The sequence below is a fragment of the Chionomys nivalis genome, chromosome 10 (assembly GCF_950005125.1).
Source record: "Chionomys nivalis chromosome 10, mChiNiv1.1, whole genome shotgun sequence".
Lineage (NCBI taxonomy): Eukaryota > Metazoa > Chordata > Mammalia > Rodentia > Cricetidae > Chionomys > Chionomys nivalis.
In genome coordinates this window covers 27580149-27599385 of record NC_080095.1, presented here as the reverse complement: position 1 = coordinate 27599385, position 19237 = coordinate 27580149, and the positions used below count along the sequence as shown (strand labels likewise).

Genomic DNA, 19237 nt, shown 5'->3' with positions numbered 1-19237 from the left:
TGTCTCTACCGAGGAAGACATTATTCTACCTACCGGGAAGCCTGGAGACACACTCCCTGGAGCAGAGACATGGTAAGGTTTGAAGGAAATACATCAATGGATGTACCTCCTAATCATGCTTAAATTTTTTTCTCATTTATTGCAGTTATTTTTAAAAATCTCACACAGCCTACTAAATTAGTTTTAGAGCCTGACTCCTCTATACTAACACAATTCCAGGAGACTTAAAAAAATCAGATAGTCCAATTTACTTACCTTTGATAAGCCTGAGGGGTGGGAGGTGGGTGGTAGGGTGTCTTTTTCAAAGCCTGAATTAGGTTTTGTCTATACTCTGGGTCTATGCACCACAATGACCCTTTCCCAATACTCTGCAAAGAAAAATTAAAATAAAAACATATTAATACAATATTATTAATTATATCAACATAGCACAGGGTATTTTGCAGTGGGCAAATACATAGCTACACTATAGTTACTCTTAAAAGCCTCCTGTTATTTGTTAACAATTTCCCAGGCATAAATGTTGTCCTTTGAAAACAGGAGACCATAAAGGGCTCGTACCCTCTTCTCACTGAGCTGGAAAAACCAGAGGAACATGTTGCTACCAGACCATGCTGATACAATAGCTCAATGTGCGCATCTGAGCTACCCAAATACAAGAATCCCTTATTTTTCAGTGTGAATTTGGAAGAAAATACATATTCTCTTCCAAATTCTCTAATTTGGCTGGCATTCACGTTAAGAGCACCGCAACAACCTCCACGCTCCATTTCTGCTCTTAAGCTCCCAGCTGTCCTCAAACACAGTACACTGGCACGATCTTACAAGAACAGAAAAGTAAGCCACTCATTGTTTTTGCCCCCCTGAAACTTGCACACAAAAGAACATTTATGCTTGCAATGGAATTTATAATTTCCTTCTCCCAAGAAACAAAAAACTTCAGACAACAAAAGCAAACCTAATCCAGAATCCAATGTATTTTTATATTTTTATTGGGGGGTGGCATGGGGGGGAGGGGACATGGGGCTGAGGGACAACGGGGGACACTTACATTCACAGCAATCAGCTCCAGTCTCTAGGAATCTTTAGAAGAGGTCACACTTTAAAAAGTGTAAATTGGCTAAAGCTGTTCCCTGTGGGGGGGAAAGGAAGCTTCTGCCCTGAAGGCCACTTTTGGGCAGGCTGGAGGCAACTGGTTAAAGATCAGCGTTTTGCTTTAAAAGTGAATGGGGGGAGGGCCTTAAGTGGTACCTGGAACAGCGCTTCCACTGCCCCGCTTCCAAGTGGGCCAGGGTACCCAAACCATCTGATGAGGTCACTTCTAAATATTTGCTGATTTGCAAAGAAAAGAAGCTAAATGAGCCACCCAACCGTGCGTCCCTTAGAATTTCCCTCACTGCTCTCCTCCAGAAAGCTTGGCGGTGTCTTCCAAAGTTTAGAAAAACAAACGAGAAAACCTTTTAACTAACACAGGAACTAACACAAGAACCAAAAGACCACTAAAGCTAAGCCAGTCCAAAAATCTTTGAAGAATTTCTTTTTTTTTTTAGTTCTGTATTTCAGTTATCACTTCACCAAATAGCTCTCACAAGCCTTATGCATTCACGGCGTGTTAAAATAATTCTCAAGCCTCAGGAACATCGGAGCAACTAGAATGAACTCTTCCTGGTGTACTGGGGACAGAAGAGGGCTACAAAGCCATGGTCAAAGGCCACAGGAACCAGCCCAGTCGCCAGGTCCCAGAACATTTATGCTAAAGACATACAGGCAGGGCTTAATCATCTGGGCAAGTCATCAACTTTCCCCAGCCTTTCTTTCCATGCTCACATTTTTAAGTCTTGTAGAGTTTGAAGGGCTTGACCCAGCCTTTCCAAGCAGAGCGGGTCCTCAATCCTCCATCTCTTCCTATGGAAAAAGCTGGCTGGTGTACTTTAAAGAAAGGTGAGGTGTGGAGAGGGCTGGGAAGACAATGAGTTACCAAACTACACTGACATAAAAGAAGCCACCAAAGCAAGTTAGCTCTTCCCACGGTGGGAGGACTGGCCTAACCCTCTTCATCAAAGGCTCCCAGTTGAGCCCTTGGCCAGGGGACCAGCACAGGTGTGGGGAAGGCCATAGTTAACACGCAATAGAAGAAACACTTCTGCAAGGAGATAGTCCCAGCAGCAGGAGCCTAAGGGCCTCTGTTCTCATCAAGACGGCTTTCAAGAAAGGGACAGTTTAATCTTTCACCTGAAAAAACCCTCAACAACGAGCAACCAGCCTTCTGGGGTAAGCAAGCATACGCCAAGAATGTAGTTCTCCCAACCCCAACTCAAGTATCCTGTTTATGAGGCTGTGATGCTATTTAAAGACGAGATGGAATAAACCCCAGATCTGTGCCGAACAATCCCCCAGTAAGTGATCCGGCTCCTGAGAGGAAGGCTGGAAAGTGAGACTGGGCAGTCTGCAGCCACATAACCATGCCTGTGTGGCCATGGATAAGCATGGTGCCTGATGAGAGACAGGCAAATGCAGGGATGGTGCGAGATCAAACCCTAACCCAGAGGCCATGCCTGCGGGTACCCGAGAAAGAAGTGACGGGTTAAGGGACTGAAGAGATCATAACAAAGAGAACATGCCTGACTAGACATGTCTCACTACCTTAAATTTGTTAGCCCAACGTTGGCACGGGAGGAGTTTTTGAAAGTTGAAAAACTTTTTTTTTTTCTGAACAGCATGTTGGTAAGAGTCTTAGTATTCTAACGAAAGCCCATTCAACACTCTATCTGCCTCCCAGGCACCCTATACACCAAGCTCTGACCACTGTAACATCTTTATTCAGGAAGCCAACACCACTGACAACCAGCTTCTAGAACTTTCCTATTGCGAAAAGAATCATGATCATCAAACTGACGCTTCCAAATGTAGTCAGAACGTATACTATTACTCATTAACAATCTCAGGCTTTGGTTCCTAAGAAATCGTAAGGATCCTTTGGACTCTGCCGAGGTCTGGGATTGCCAACACCTTATGGGTTAGGAGATTTTGTCATTGGTTTTCTGACCAAACAGGCACTGACTGAAGAGTAATGATACACTAAAAAGCAGTGCAGCTTACACTGAGAACTGCAGGCATTCAAAAGAGGAAGAGCTCGATGCACTGCTGCTTGGGTATGCACCCTGTCAAAGCCTCTGATGGCTTTAGGGTAAAAGCACAGGCCTTGGGGTTCAGGGCAGTGGGAAAGGACAGCACACCTCATTTCCACGCCTCCTCTTTGGTTTCATGTGATGATTCAAGTGCTTTAGCCCAAAACTTCTGAAACGGAAATGTACAGGGGATAGAGCGCTCAAGTTTCGAAGGCCAGGAAAAATTATACCGAATGCCTCATGCAGAAGGGGGTGTGATTTGATTATATTGTGTAATAAAAGTCAGTGCATTTATGGAAATCTCTGCATGTCATCTGAAGACAAGAATGCAGAGCTTCCTAATGGGAATAACTGTGAGGGTCATGCACCATGAAATGTTCAGGAATTCAAAACAATAAGACATGTCACATAGGTATGCATTTTCATTATATGTGTGTGTGTGCGCGCGCATATATATATATGTGTGTGTGATTGTGTGTATATTTGTGTGTGTATGCATGCTCTGAGCATCTGAGCCATCTCATACATACACATACACACACACACACACACACACACACATCATACCTAACCAAGAGAAAAATAATGTACAAACAACAGGGGGATAAGATAAAGTTTTTATATCTTTTTAATTAAAAGTATCTCAGAAGTCATTGATAACTCTATTGATAACAATAAAAAAAATCAACATACAAGAGAAGCAAAAATGTTTTGGGTGGGAACAAAATGAAATTTACAAGGAAAAAGTCCATTCTCCCGCAGACTTGTGGAGAAATAAGGATAAAGGGACCTTCTCTGCAAGCTCATCATTACCCCACATCCCACAGCTCCGTAAAATGCATCTAGCAGTCAGCCTGAGATCCATCTTTTCAGGTTCAAATTCCTTTGCTAGATAGACAATTCCTGAGGAATGGCATAATATGAGAGAGAGAGAGAGAGAGAGAGAGAGAGAGAGAGAGAGAGAGAGAGAGAGAGAGAGAGCGCCGAGTCAAGACTGGCAATTGGTCAGCAAGCCCCAGGGGTCCGCCTTCCTCCATTCCCGCAGAGCCAGGCTCACTGGTGGGCACAGGCACAAGCATCTTTACATGCCGGCGGGGGACATGACCTTGGGTCTTTCATACTCTGACCAGCAGGGCCATCTCCCTAGCACCAGAACCCCGTTTTAAAGTTTGTTTTCTCAAACTGTAATCCACAATGCGTTAACAGGTCATGAAACCAATGTAATGGGTCATAACTAGGATTGTTTTAAAGAAATAGAATATAATCAAACAGAAAAGAGTAGAAATATCTGTAGTAACATGTTGTGAGATATTTGTGTGTACATATATGTTCAATGCATATGTGTGTTACGTCACAAGGTAATATATAGGTCTAGCTGGGAGCTGGCCAACAGCAGTCAGCAAACATGGGTCTAAGCCAGCAGTAGCAGGAAATTTTCTGTCCTTTTCCTCCCTTTCCAGGGTAAAGGCCTCTCCTAGCAGTAGTAACAGACATACTTAATGTGGTATCGGAGGCTGAGCTTGGAGAGTGTGGTCAGAGACCCTGCTTTTAAAACATCAGGGAACTGAGCCCATGCTCTCAGTGACCTTGAATGCTTTCAAGGTCTCTCACGTGCCATTTTTGGGGATGTTTCCAACATTACCCAACCTCACTAACAACTGATCAACCAACGTTCATTTGTTTGTTTGTTCACTCCTCCCTCCCTCCCTCCCTCCCTCCCTCCCTCCCTCCCTCCCTCCCTCTCCCCTTCCTACATAGCTACTTTCAGTCACCATAGAGGAGATATAAGGAATAAAAGCAACACAAAAAGGTGGCTGCCTCCAAGCAGCTTCTATTCCAGAGAGGAAAAAGATGAGTGTAAAAATGAACATCCTACATGGGAAGGACAAAAGTGAGGCAGAAACTGCTGTGCAAGGGATGTGTGGATTGGAGGGAAGTGTGGACCAGATCCAGTATCCACGAGTGAGAATCACAGGCACTGAGTCATGGAAGGGTAGAGGAGGAGGAGCAGGGGGGAGGAGCAGGGAAGGGGCAAGTGGAGGAGCAGGGGGAGGAGGAGCAGGGGGAGGAGCAGGGGAGGAGGAGCAGTGGGAGAAGGAGCAGGGGGGAGAAAGAGAAGGAGGAGCAGGGGGGGAGAAACATAGGGAGGAGGAGCATGGGGAGGAGCAGGGGGAAGAAGAGAAGGAGGAGAAGCGGGGAGGAGGAGCAGGGGGAGAAGCGAGGGAGAAGCAGGGGGAAGAGCAGAAGGAGGAGCAAGGGGAGAAGCATGGGGAGGAGGAGCACAGGGAGGAGGAGCCGGAGAAGGAGGAGGAGGAGAAGGAGGAGGAGGAGAAGGAGGAGGAGGAGAAGGAGGAGGAGCAGGGGGAAGAGGAGAAGCAGGATGGGAAGGAGGAGGAGGAAGAGGAGGAGCAGGGGAGAGGAAGAGGAGGAGCAGGGGGAGGCAGGGGGAGAAGGAGCATGGGGAGGAGGCACATAAGGAGGAGGAGTAGGGGAGGAGGAAGAGGAGTAGGAAGGAGGAAAAGAGGGGGAGGAGAAGCAGGAAAAGGAGGAGCGGGGGAGCAGGAACAGGGGGAAAAGCAACTGGAGGAGCGGAAGAGAAAGGATGCAGCTTTAGAATGTATTTTGGAGAACTAGATGGATATAAAAATGTATTCAAAGTGCCAGGGAAAGAAAAACAGTGGTTTGGTTTAACTAACCAGGTGGAAGACTAGAGATGGGGAAAATCCAACACGTGGTAGAAAGTATAACCTTTGACCCTGTCTACTAGATGTACTGGCTATGATATTTGTAAGAATTTACTGGCCTTAAGAGTGTAGCTCAGTTGGTTCGTGAATTCATGAAGCCCTGGGTTCAACCCCCTGTACTAGACAGAGCAGGTGTGGTGCTGCACACCTGTGATCCCAGCACTGGGAGGTGGAGCTTGAGACCAGCACAGCTAGGCAGGGAGGGCGGAAGGAGGTGGAAAGAGCCCCTACTGAACACAAACTAGGGCCACCTGTCGTCCCTCTGCTGTGCCCTCACTGACCCAACCTCTGTAGCTGAAGCCATGACCACGGAAGGCAGGTCTGAAGTGATCTGGCTTTTGAGGTTTACATTGCCAACTGGCTTCTCAGCAATAGGGCTTGGTAAACTCTCTTAAAGGGCCAGAGGGAATCTTTCCATCTTTGAAGTCCACGGTCTCTGTTGTTGACAACGCAGCTCCACCCTGGCAACCGTGACAACACAAAAGCAAGCAGAGATGTAACCATCGAGTGTGGCTGCGCTTCCAGGAGGCTTTGTGTGCAAAAGGCACAGCTGACTGCCCGCTGCCCGAGAGTCCCACACTTGTATTCAGGTTCAAAGCTCTATAGCTCTGGGAAGAGAAAGGCCCAGGTGAGGGGCTGCTGAGGTTCTGGAGGGGCAACAACGGGAATCATTGGTCAGGTGCTCCGAGGCACGAAAACGGGATACCTGCAGGGAGGAGCAAGAAGGGAGGTGTACAGACACACACTAAAAGTCATGTTCGTCAGAAGTGATACCACGTATCATTAGTGGGCTGTGCCTTGCACTGTGTACAGTGTGTATAGTGCAATCTCCACTCCTTGCTGATCAACTGAGTCCCCCACAGGGCCTATCACCCTGGGTTTTGTGTTTGTGTTACACGTAGGGTCAACTATTAACACTGGTTTCTCTGGGCCATGGATCCATAGTTAGTGAGAAGCAAACCACTCCACAGTGTTTCAAAGGGTAGCCCTTAAGTTTGGTTGGCATGGAAACTAGAGTCCTGACGACTGGAGTCCAAGTTTATATCAACTTCTCAGCTGTGTGACCCTGGGCAAGATACTTAACTGCTCTGAGCTTCAATTTCCTGGTCTATAAATGGGACTGCTATAACAGCATCTGCTTCTAGGGACTGTGGTTAAGGATGAATGAGATAATACAGGGCTTGGCACGTAGCAACAGGACAACAATTATCAGCTCTGTTACTACGAAGGCAATGCAAAGATAAATGACCATCTTGTCAACACTGTGCTCCAAAAACACACTTCCCAAAAGGAGCAGGCAATTGTTAAAACTGTGAAATAAAGCCGGGAGGTGGTGGTGGTGCACATCTTCAATACTAGCACTTGAAAGGCAGAGGCAGGCAGATCTCTGTGAGTTCAAGGCCAGTCTGGTCTACAAGAGCTAGTTCCAGGACAGCTAGAGCTGTTACAAAGAGAAACCCTGTTTCGAACAACAAACAAAACTGAGAAATAACATATGCAAACACACATCCAAACATACATAACACACATCCACATACACATGAGAAATGAGACACAATCACACATAGCTGTCTGATGTCTCCATCAGCCTATCAGAAGCATGGTGCTTAAGGAGATGGAGGGGGAAATGAAAGGATCGATCAAAGTAGAAGAAACGTAAACACCAGTCAGCCACAGTCAGGACAGTCAGGAGTTCCGAGTTCTTTAAAGAACTCAAGCTCTGTCACCACGCATCCTCGGGGCCCGGCGACCATGTGGGAAGTCAGAGGTCTCTGCTCCCAAGAGTGGCCGTGCAGACCCCCTCCTGGACAGCCTATCTCAGAGGATAAAGCAGAGGGCAGAGGTGAGAAGGGCAGCAGAGCCAGGGGTTAGGATAGGGGTGGGTGGCTCTGCCCTGTGCTCTTCTAGGGGGACATTCTTACACAGAGGTTGGAAACCATAGTTCACTCATTTGTCACCAAGAAACACTCGACTTTCTTGAGGGGCATCGGCTGACACACCCTACAGCACGTACAAACTGCCCAGGTTCAGGGAAGGTAATAGTCTTCTCTTCTGGACCAGTTCAGCGCACTTTATCCTGGTAGCTAACTAACCTCTGGGGACCGCGAGGCTACAACACAGCTTCCCCAGAAGCTGCCTCTCCCCAACTCCTGCTTCCCCCTCATATACAGCCCAGCTCACACTAGAGGAGAAGGGGTGAGAGGGTGGAAGTGGCACCTTCAGAGCCCATACCCCACATAACTCAAGCTTGCCGCTGCATCAGGATTTTAGTGAACCGCATCCCCAGCACACACACTTTCATGGCCTGAGAAAAGTGGGTTTGTCTTGGACTCCTTTGGAAGCAGAACACTTAACACTATTTGTACAGAACAACAGGGCAGGAGATGCTGGGCAAGGTGTAGAGACCCTGAGAGGAATCCATCTTCCTAGCGCAGGCCTCTAGAGGAAGGCAGGCAATAAAATATAAAGGATTGCCTGCGCTGGCCAAAGGAGGCTACAGGCCCATCAAACAGGGAAAAGATGAGGTCTGTGCACACACTCAGCCCACTCCTCCTGTGGAATGCTGGCTACCCACAGCCCCTGCCACCAAAGCACTGATGCTCCTGGCTACGTCTCTGCGGCATGGAGTGTAACTCCAAGGCTGGTTCAATCTTCCAAGAGGCTGAGAGGCAACCACCCCATGACTGTGTGTCCATAAAAGGGGACCAAAAGTGAGGCCAAAGCTTCTCTGGAGAACATTCCAGAAAGGAGGCTCCCAACAGCAAGGGAATACACATGCGTGTTCCTGTCCATGCTGCTAATATGCCGAGTTACTGGGAGTGGAGTTTGGGGGACACCATTTGTCCTCTTGGATTCCATTTCTTCATCTGCATCTCAGAGACAGTTTCCCTGATCCTAAGTGTTATGAAGGCATACACAGAACCGCACCTAGCCCATAAGAGGCGGCGAGTCCATTTAACTTCTCCGGTGCCAGGAGAAGTTACACAATATTGGGGAAGAGGGTGGGGGTAGAACAGAGAAAGGTCATTCTAACAAATGGCCGTCATATGCAGATGTGGGCCTCAAGAGAGTAGAGGAGAACCAAGATAAAACTCAGCACTGGGCACTATCAGGAATTCTACTGGCTGCAGTCAAGACACTGGGGGAAACCTTTACACTTCAAAGCCATTGGGAAAATCATCTCAGAAATTAGGCAAATACATGAAAGAGGGAGGGAGAAAAACAATGACCGCAGAGAATTTTCTTCTTGAAGTCAGTGCCCCTTCCTGTAACAAACCCTCATATTCTAGAAGCAGAAGAAAAAAGATGAAACATTCCAGCTGAGTGTAGCGGGTCACACCTTTACTCAGAGAAGCAAGTGGAACTCTCTGAGTTCGAGACCAGCCTGGTCTATATAACAAGTTCTAGGACAGCCATAGTTACATGGAGAGACCCTGGCGAAGAAAAGGGAGTGAGGGAGGGAGGCAGGGAGAGAGGGAGGGAGGCAGGGAGGGAAGGATGAGATGGGGAGGGGAGAAGGGGAAAGGGAGGAAAGCAAAGCAAAGATCCCTTGAGCATTCATCTAAACTTTCTAATAGTTTGGAGAGGTTCGTTTTTTAAAAAAAAAAAAAAAAAAAAAAAAAAAAAAAAAAAAAAAAAAAAAAAAAAAAAAAAAAAAAAAAAAAAAACCAAAACCAGAGGGATAGAAAAGAGAAATACTCTCTTCATGCTCAACACACTGTCCTGAGAGCCAGGATATTTCTGTAGGCAGGGAAGACCTGCCTCTCTCAGCAAGGGAAGCAGGAGATCTGGTCCCAGACAGCCCCAGGGCAGGATATTCCAAACTGGCAGGCCATGCATCCTCTAGGTAGCAGAAAAGAAATGCTGCCACTCCTGCCAATAGACATGCCATGACTTTAGATGGAAATCACCTCTAACGAGCTCCGTGGCAATGCTAACTCTAGCTCCTAGCTCTCTCAGAGGCTCACTCAAGCCCCTAAATGATGCCTGTTCGCTGCATGCCTGGCTATGTGAGAGAGGTGGGGTAAGAATTCTTTTACACGCCTAGTATGATGACTGAAAACTCTTCATCTATGGCGAAGTTGTGTGTGTGTGTCCTTGCATTAACATTTAAGTAACATCAAAATAATTTCAAGATTTCATTAAAATCAAATTAATCGCTAGCAAGAACCCATCCCACCCTGCCATTTCTCTACCAACCACCAATGAATATCACTGCCACAGAATAACATCAAACCTATGAGATCACGCCTGCATCTGCACACATGAATGGACACACACACACACACACACAATAATTAATTATAAAATAATAATAATCAAGATCGGCAAGCTGGCTCCACAGGTAGAAGTAGTTACCGACACACCTGATACCCCGAGCTCAACCCCTGGGTCTCCATGGTAGGAGGAGAGAACTGACTCCCTCTTGAAGTCCCCTCACCTTCACACACATGCACACACGTGTGCAAAAAATACATGTAATGAAATGCACATTTTATGGACTGTTCTGTTCTATGTATGGGTGTTCTCTTTTGTAATAAAATTGGTCAGTACTAAATTTAACAGTCCTTCTTGCTATGTAGCCCAGGCTGGCCTCAAACCCACAAGCAAATTACAAAGAGAACACACAGTCGAATAGAATGATATTTGAGGGCTGTTCGATGTCAGCGAGTGAGGGGCTTGCTTCCCAAGCCTGTTGACCATGGAGTGAATCCCAGAAGATACACAAGGAGAGACCCAGACCCAGACGGTGGTGGATCACGTGGCTTTAATCCCAGCACTTGGGTGGCAGAGGCAGTTGAATCTCGGTGAGTTCAAAACCAGTCTGGTCTACAAAGTGAGTTCTAGGACAGCCAAGGCTTCACAGAGAAACCCTGTCTTGGGGGAAAAAAAAAGGAGAGAACCAACTCTTAACAAAGTTGTTCACTGACCTCTACACATGCACTGTGACACACACACGCACAAACCCGTACACACGTGCACGCACATACACGCACGCATAACACATCCACACATCACATACACATAAAATAAACTCTACAAAAAATTTAAGTCCTGTATTTGACTGCCTTTTTTCACGCTTTTTTTTTTCACAGCTTAAAAGGTAAACTGACTTAAAGCTAAGAGACGTGAAAAGTAAATGAGCACTCGCCCCATTTACTTATAAAACTCTTGGCTAACTTTAGAACTTAGAGACCCAGGAAGAGATGTTATAACGAAGCCGGATGAAGCGGAGTGGGGAGGGGCTGGGCTCTGGCTGACTCTGCACTCTCTCCTGCACCTCCACCAACTTACAGGTGACTCAGAAATTGCAATAATATTTTATGAGGGCAATTACCGCGCTGGAGTCTGACATACAGACACCCCTGGATAACACAGACACCCCTGGATAGATTACAACTAACCCTCCCGGGGCCACTTTATCTTTTGGTTACCCATAGTTACTCATTTATTTTTAAATGTTCCAGTGTGATCTTATCTAATTGGCACATATAATTTGATCACCTTATTTCCAAAACTAAAAGTTGCTGGCAGCACCTGGCCAGGTTCTAAGGCCAGTGACAGGCGTGCAAGGCAAGGGAAGCAGGACACTTAGCGCCTTTTGCTTTAAATAAATCAATAAATAAAATCACAGGATCTGAGCTCTGAATCAAAGTCATCAGACTGTGTGCTTGTCTTCAGGGAGTGGCCCTGGCCCATTGGTAACCACAGACACACCCTCCATCAACTCCACCAAGACCTTTCTGCGAATTCCTGAGCTCTGCAGAGATCCAGCTCGCAGCCACGGCATCCTGCTAAACTCCTAATCCCACTTTTAAGGAGAAACTGCCTTTCCAGTGGCTTTAAGTTCCAGGCCAGGCACTCCAACAGTGAAGGACAGCCTTTATTTAACACAGTGTCTGCATATGGCCCTCCCCCTGCGTGGCACCACGTTATACAAACAGATCTGAAATCACCCAGGACCCAAGGAGAGAACAGCTGAAGCAGTAAATAACAGGCAAATCAAAAAAGGAGTGAGCTGCCAACGCAGGGACCAAGGGGGGCAGCCAGTCCAGTCCCAAACCTCAAGGGGAACATGAGTCTCATCTGCGGCCAACACGTGAAGGAAATGGAAGATAATGGACGAACTCTATGGTAAGGGCAGTGTCTACCCAGAACACCACTCCACGTGGCTCTCCAACAGCTCATCATGCAGTGACCAAGCGTAAGAGGCCAGAGTTTCTACACTCAGTGACTTAAAAGATACCTCCCCTGTCTGCGGCATGCTTTCTCTCTTAGAGGCCTATTTTGGAGGACTTAAAAGGCAAAAAGGTCAGAGCCCATACTATTTTAGTTACTTTTCTTTTGTCTGTGATAAAATACTCTGAGAAAAGTAACTTAAAGGAGACAGGGCAAACCGGGCTCACAGTTGAGGGTACAACCCACGACAGCAGACAAGGTGGTCTGAAGCAGCTGGTCACACTGCGTCCACAGTCTGGAAGCAGAAGCCCGATGAATATTTGAGTCCAGCTTGGCTTCTTCTTTTCATGCAGTCAGGACCCAGTTCCTGGAAATGGTGCCTCTCTTTTAGAAGAGCCTGACTCTTTCAGGGTGGGGTTTCCCACTTTGTTAATCTAATCAAGATAATAACCCCAGCTGGGTGGTGGTGGCACACACCTTTAACCCCAGAAGTTGGGAGGCAGAGGCAGGCAGACCTGAGTTTGAGGCCAGACTGGTCTACAGAGAGAGTTCCAGGACAGCCAGGGCAACCCAAAAAAACACTGTCTTTAAAAACAACAACAAACAAGCAAAAAGATAAATCCCCCACAAACTTGCCCCGGGGCTAACCTAATCTAAATATTCTCACACAGGTATACCAGGAGGCACGTCTTCTAGGTGAGATTAGATCCAAGGAAGCTGACATATTAATAACCCCCTTGCCTTCTCACAGATGCTACTCCTGTGGGTCCTGCTGCTGAGGGTTACCAAGCATCCATGTTTGCTGGACGTTGGGTGTGAAAACCGTACCAGTCACATGGAGATTCCCCTAGACTACAAGCACACAATCTGTGAGGTCCTCACACGGCCAGACCGGCTGGACAGCACGCCAGTTAGTTCGTCAGTCTTTGGGTTCACCTGAGAAGTCGGAGCAACCTGAGGCACAAAGAACAGAAGTCCCGCAGGCAGGCGCATCCCTTTGACTGACAGCGGGCAATCACTCTGGCTGCCCCAATGGAAGGCTGGTGAGAAAGGCTTCCGAAACTCGGCCCACATTTCAGATTATCTAAAGAATTTGAGGCAAGGAATATTGAAGGCACTCAGCAGACTGCCAAGCCGAGTAAATTTCAGCCCTGCTTCCAACTCAGAGGCGCACACTTTCAATGAGGGTGGCAAAGGGGCTTCAAAGGAACAGCAGCTGCGATTCCATTAACATTAACTGCCCGTGTGCCCAGCGAGTTCTCAAGCATCTGACAGTGGTTATTTCACTTAATTCCCCCGCCAGCCTAGAGGGTGGGAGGAGCAGGATAAGGAAATTAAGGCTCAGATAGGCTAACAAACTCGCCTGAGGTCAAGGTAGGAAATAAGAAGTGGACCCTCCCCACAAAAACACAGTGACAGGCACTGCAGTCAGGCAGCAGAGAGCTGCAATACAAATAAAATCACAGTTAATTTTCAAATCGACCACTATAATAAGCAATGGACATCCCAGAATAGAAGTGTCACAAAGTTCACTATAGTATGTGGTACATGTACAGAGAGAGAGAATTCCTATGATTCTACTCCTCGCTGCTGTATTCTATTTGTGTTGTTGGCATGTGACCATCTATCTGCAGAAACGTCACCTCTCCTCTTGGAGGACAAATTCTGAACAGTGATTGTATACCTCAGGTGAACCTCAAAGACTCCAGGAAGCAACCTGAGAACGTTTTTGAATCATTTATAGTCATAAGAGTCAAGCTCTTCTCGGGAGGCAGAGGCAGGCGAATCTCTGTGAGTTCAAGACCAGCCTGGTCTACAGAGCTAGTTCCAGGACAGGCTCCAAAGCCACAGAGAAACCTTGTCTCGAAAAACCAAAAAAAAAAAAAAAAAAAAATACCCAGAAAGAAGCCAGAGCCCAATGTGGTTCTTTCAGAGTTACCTAGACTGACCACGGATGGTGGCACACACCTGTAATATCAACATTAGGGAGACAGAAGCTAGAAGACCAAGAGTTCAAAGATATCCTCAGCTACATATCAAATATAAGGCTAGCCTAGGCTACATGAGAGCCTGTCTCAAAAAAGGAGGAAGGGGGAGTCCAACAAAAATACCTAGAACTGTTTAAACTGGATCTGATTGGCTGAGGAGGGGGCTCCGGGTGTACCGTGCTTGCTGTGCTTGCTGTCAAAGCATGAAGGTCCGTGTTTGCTCCTTAGCAGTCACACACAAAGCACAATTCTAGTGCTGGGAGGCAGGGGCAGGGAGGATCCCTGGGTTGCTAGCCAGTCTAGAAGAATCATTAATCCCCAGATTCAGTGAGCTCCTATCTCAACAACAAGACAGAAAACAACAGAGGAAGCCCCAACATCTATCGCTGGCCTCCACACAAGTCAACTTGGGCTGGGGAGATGGTTCAGCAATAAAGAGCTTATAGTTGGGTGGTGGTGGTGCACGCCTTTAATCCCAGCACTAGGGAGGCAGAGGCAGGAGGATCTCTGTGAGTTCGAGACCAGCCTGGTCTATAAAAGCTAGTTCCAGGACAGGCTCCAAAACCACAGAGAAACCCTGTCTCGAAAAAACCAAAAAAAAAAAAAAAAAAAAAAAAAACCACCCCCACCCACATACACTACACTCTTTTCAGGTAAGTTCTGATGGTCTTTATTTTTAAACGGTTGATAGTTACCTTTCCATGCTTGGAGAGGGTACAAAAATGAGAAGGCTCTCTCCCAGAGAAGGGCATCCTGCCCTTCCTTCCTTGCAGGGCCAGCTTTGTAGAGGAAGAGGACAGAGCTAACGTTTGCGAGACATGGGCATCTTACACTCTAGGAAGAACTTTCTTGTGCTAGATGGCCCTGACCTTGGCTAATATTGGTTGCCAACTTGACAGGATCTGGAACCACTTAGGAGACACACCTCTAGGCAGGCCTGTGAGGACTGTCCAGATTGGATGAATCGAGATGAGAAGGTTTATCTTAATCGTTGATACATGTTCCTGGGCTGGGTCTCTGGGCTGCATGAGGAGAAAGGGAGTTGTTGGCACAGGCCTTCCTTCCCTTCTCCCTGACTGCGGTTGCTGTGTGACTTGCCGCCTCAGGTCTCTACTGCGATGACTTTCCCAGCCAGTCTAAGCCCCTCCTTGTAGGAAGTATTTCATCCTGGCAATGCATAAAGTAACTAATCCAGACCCTGTCAAATCACCAAGACTAACTGGTTAAGGCAAGCTTTTCTTAATATGGTAAGAAAACTACATTCCATCCTGAAGTATACCACGTGCTGAAGGTTCTCAGGGCTGCCGCGGGAGGAAACGTCCACTGAAGTCGACATGCTGTGCTGTTGTTGACGTGGGGGGTTAGGCTGCACAGCCAGGGCACTTCCAGGGCGTTTCTGTCTTTCATCTTCATACAAGATTGAGAACTGGGCTTCACATATGTAGGCATGTATAAGTGCTGAGTTTGTATGTATGAGCACTTAAGTTGTCATTCCTGTCCTCAATGTTGTGTGTGGACTCCTGCTCTGTGTGTGTGTGTGTGGTGTGAAGTGCATATGGGGGGTGTTCAGTGTGTGGTGTGTGTGTGTGTGTGTGCAGTATGTGGTGTATATGTGCATACAGCATGTGGGGTGTGTTGTGTAGTGTATGTGGGGAGTGTTTGGTGTGGTGGGGTGTAGTGTATGTTTGGGGGGTGTTTGTATAGTGTGTGTGTGTGTGTGTGTGTGTGTGTGATATAGTCAAGGTTGATTTCAAACTTGCTACGTGGATGATGATGACTTTGAACCCCTTAACCCTCTTATCTCCTGTCTCCAGGAATATAGGTGTGCACCACCATGCCCGGTTTATAGTGCTAGGGATTAAACCTGAGGCTTCATGTATACTAGGGAGCACTCTACCAACTGAGCTACATCACCAGGGATGAAAGAAAGATCTTTAGATATTTACAAGCCTCCTACCAAGACCCACTTGACCACTGGGAGCCATGCTCATCCCACTCGTACTTGTGACCAAGTGCTCAAGGCATGTGGGGACCACTGCAGTGGATATGGCCATGTTCCCCCATGATGCATCTGTGCTGAACTTACTCAAAGAGCCCAGCAGACCCACCTGCTCTCTTCCCTTGCCAAGTTGACATTAAGATAATCCACCCACAGGCTCCCTTTCTCACTGTCTTCCTCTCTGGCCCCTCTAAAGGAAAGCACCAGTGAGCCATGGAGAAGGGAGGAGGCAGGAAGCAGGACATTATCCCATACTTGGTCCTACTAGATACAGCGGGTTAGCTGCATCTGCTTCTCTAAGCTATGGTCCCTTGCAAGCACTGGGAAGCTCAGCTACTTTGTCTCTTCCAGTTTCTAAGACTACTCCTTTCTTTTTTATACCTTCAGACCCACAGGGTAAGAACATGCCCTGGCACAGCCTCCATCCACTTCTCTCCAGGGTGAGCGCGCCATCCCGAGCTGCTTTCCGATATGCTTGCCCACAGCTGTGAACCAGTCTTTATCAAATTCTCCTCAGTTACTTCACTTTAGGGAGCCATCAATCTCCTGCCAGGACTGTGACTGACAAGCTAAAAACAGAATTGATTACCCTCGAGTTTTTCTCAGAGAAGCTACATGTCACAATAGGTACAGAGTAATTCCGATGCGATTTCTTTAAGTCATGGGCAGGCGGAAAAATAGGTCATCCATACTTCTGTAATAATTTACTACATGGAATACCTTGGAAGAGCAGAACCGTCTTCTTATAAAGTGAAGTAAGCTGTGGAGCATGGAACTCGATTACAGAACTGAAGAAGTATGCTGTTGCTAAAAATACTCCGCAGGATTCCTTTCTAAGGGCATCACCCATCGCTACTAAGGTTCGGAGTTGCTCTAAATGCATATAAAGACCACGCTGAGAACACGCTGCAGAGTGCACAACAGCAAGGTGTGGGACTCTACGGCAGCCACTGACGGGACAGCTTACCTGAAGCCAAGGGGTCTGAGCTCATCTAGGAAGAACACTGTTCAAGCATACTTCACAAGTCCAGTGTTCAATAATACTTCACAATACCTGGTCACCTCATCCTGAAGATCATGGGTGCTCTGCTGTAGGTCAGGGAACTGGCAGGAACTCAGAACAAGACTAAAATCTCTAAGTTTAGTAGTCTGAGCTGTCTCCTGGTGTGTGTGTGTGTGTGTGTGTGTGTGTGTGTGTGTGTGTGTGTGTGTGTGTGTGTGTTTAAGAGCTATGGGGGGTACTTACCATATGTTTATGTTCTGTTTGGCAGTGCAAAGAATGGTGCCTAGAGACATGCATGCCACGCTAGTACTCTAGCACTGAGTGGTACACTCAAGCCCTGCACTGATATTCTTCAGTCCCTCTCAACAATCCTCCTGCCTCAGTCTCCCCAGGGCTGGGATTATAGAGGTATGCACCACCACATCCAGCTTACTTTTTAGACAGTGAAAGCATGATTCAGTCACGGCTTTGTAAGGAACAAGGCTCTGAGACTTCACCTAAAGCCAAGCAATCAAGTGCAGGCTTATCGCAGGCTTCCTGGGAACCCTGGGTTCCCGCAGTGGGTGGTGTTAGCTTCCCAGGGTTGAGCCTGTTGGTACAAGCCCTGAAGTTACAGCATTTTACACCCAAGTATTTTGCAACCAGTATGAAGAGAAGGAGCATGTTCGCAGAATGTTTTTCTTAGGAAAGCAAGGTGAGATCTGTTTAGGACAGCCTTAGCCTCCTACAGCCTCCCTGTAGGGACACACCATGTGTGGACATTGATCACTGTCCCTTTAACTCACCTGTACGCCTTATGAAAATGGTTTCCCTTTTCTTCCCCAGGTGTGTTTGTGTGTGCGTGTGTGTGTGCTGGATGTCCTCCTCTATCACTCGCTGGCTTTTCTTCCCTGAAACAGGAACCATGCTGGTGGCCAGCAAGGCGTGGCCATTCTTCTGTCTCCTCCCTCGCCACACTGGGGTTATAGGCTTACATGACCATGCCTGGTTTTTTAAGATGGGTACTGGGAACCTGAACTTGGGTCCTTGTGACTACGCCTCTTATCCACTGAGCCATCTCTCTAGCCCCTATTTCATTTTTGCTCATAAACAGTAGCAGGTGAGCCCCAAGTCTAGCACACAGCAGGTGTGTAATAGAGACTCTAATCAGTTAAATCACATACTGGAGAGCAGAACTGAAGGAAATAAATACCTGGTAGAGATGTTTTGACTTTGACACACAAATGTATGACTAGTAAAACCATAGAGAAAGTCAAAGAAAAACAACACAAATGAAGGTAATAAGACACAATGAGTATTTACTGACAGTAAGCACTGGTCAGGACATGAAGCAATGAATGAATGAATACACAAAGCTATGCACTAGCTTATAAACAAGTCTGCCGATTTCATAAACAGTTACACATACACTCATTACATGGGCCACCTAACAGATCCCTACGGCCTTCCTCAAGGGAGTAAAATCATAGTCTACAGAGAGACGCGGTCAAGAATGCTCCAAGAAGCTTGGCTTATAGTATCTTAAAACTGGAAATAATCCAGGATCTACCAAGAGGTGCGCAGATACGCGAGTCATAATATGTGCAAAAACAGAGCCCTCAGCAAGTGCAGAGCTCAACTGTAAGTCCACACAGTGACATTTGCCATTTGGGAGAAAAAAATGCTGGGAGAAGGAGAGAAGGAGGGTTCAGTGGTGCAGGTACGTAGGTACACATGATAGCCTTATTATTCTCTTTTGGTACAACAGTGTGCGTGTGCGTGTACTGTGGAGCACACAGGACAGTTTTCAGGAGTGATTTTTCCTTCCACCAGGTCTGTGAGTCCCAGAATTGAGCTTTCTTCTCAGGCTTTGGTGGCAGGCTCCTTTACCCTCTGAGCCATCTCTCCAGCCCAAGTCAAAACATCTCCCCTGAGTGTAATTTAATTATGTGTATGCAAATTATGTCACAACAGAGTTGATTTTTAAAAAATGTACAACAAAATCCAATATGATTTTTTTTTAACTTTAGAGGCTAGAGAATTGGCTTGGTGGTTAAGAGTATGAAGTCATAAAGCCTGGTGTGGTGGCACATACCTATAATCCCAGAATTAGAAGTTCAAGATCAGCTTGAGCTACATGAAACATTTCTTTTAAAAAAAAAAAAAAGCCAAGACTTATTAGGAAAAGGAACAATTTCAGGTCTTGAAATAGAAAA

General features: G+C 46.8%; 1 protein-coding gene across 7 annotated transcripts in view; it reads right to left on the bottom strand.

Annotated features, from left to right (window-relative positions):
- Foxn3 (forkhead box N3) overlaps window positions 1–19237 on the bottom strand; it is a 377817-nt gene that overhangs the window by 156498 nt on the left and 202082 nt on the right. For all 7 annotated transcript variants that reach the window (XM_057782270.1, XM_057782276.1, XM_057782277.1 and 4 more), the window contains one exon: window positions 256–368. In XM_057782270.1, coding sequence (XP_057638253.1) covers window positions 256–368 — 113 coding nt within the window. The remainder of the gene's footprint in view (window positions 1–255; window positions 369–19237) is intronic.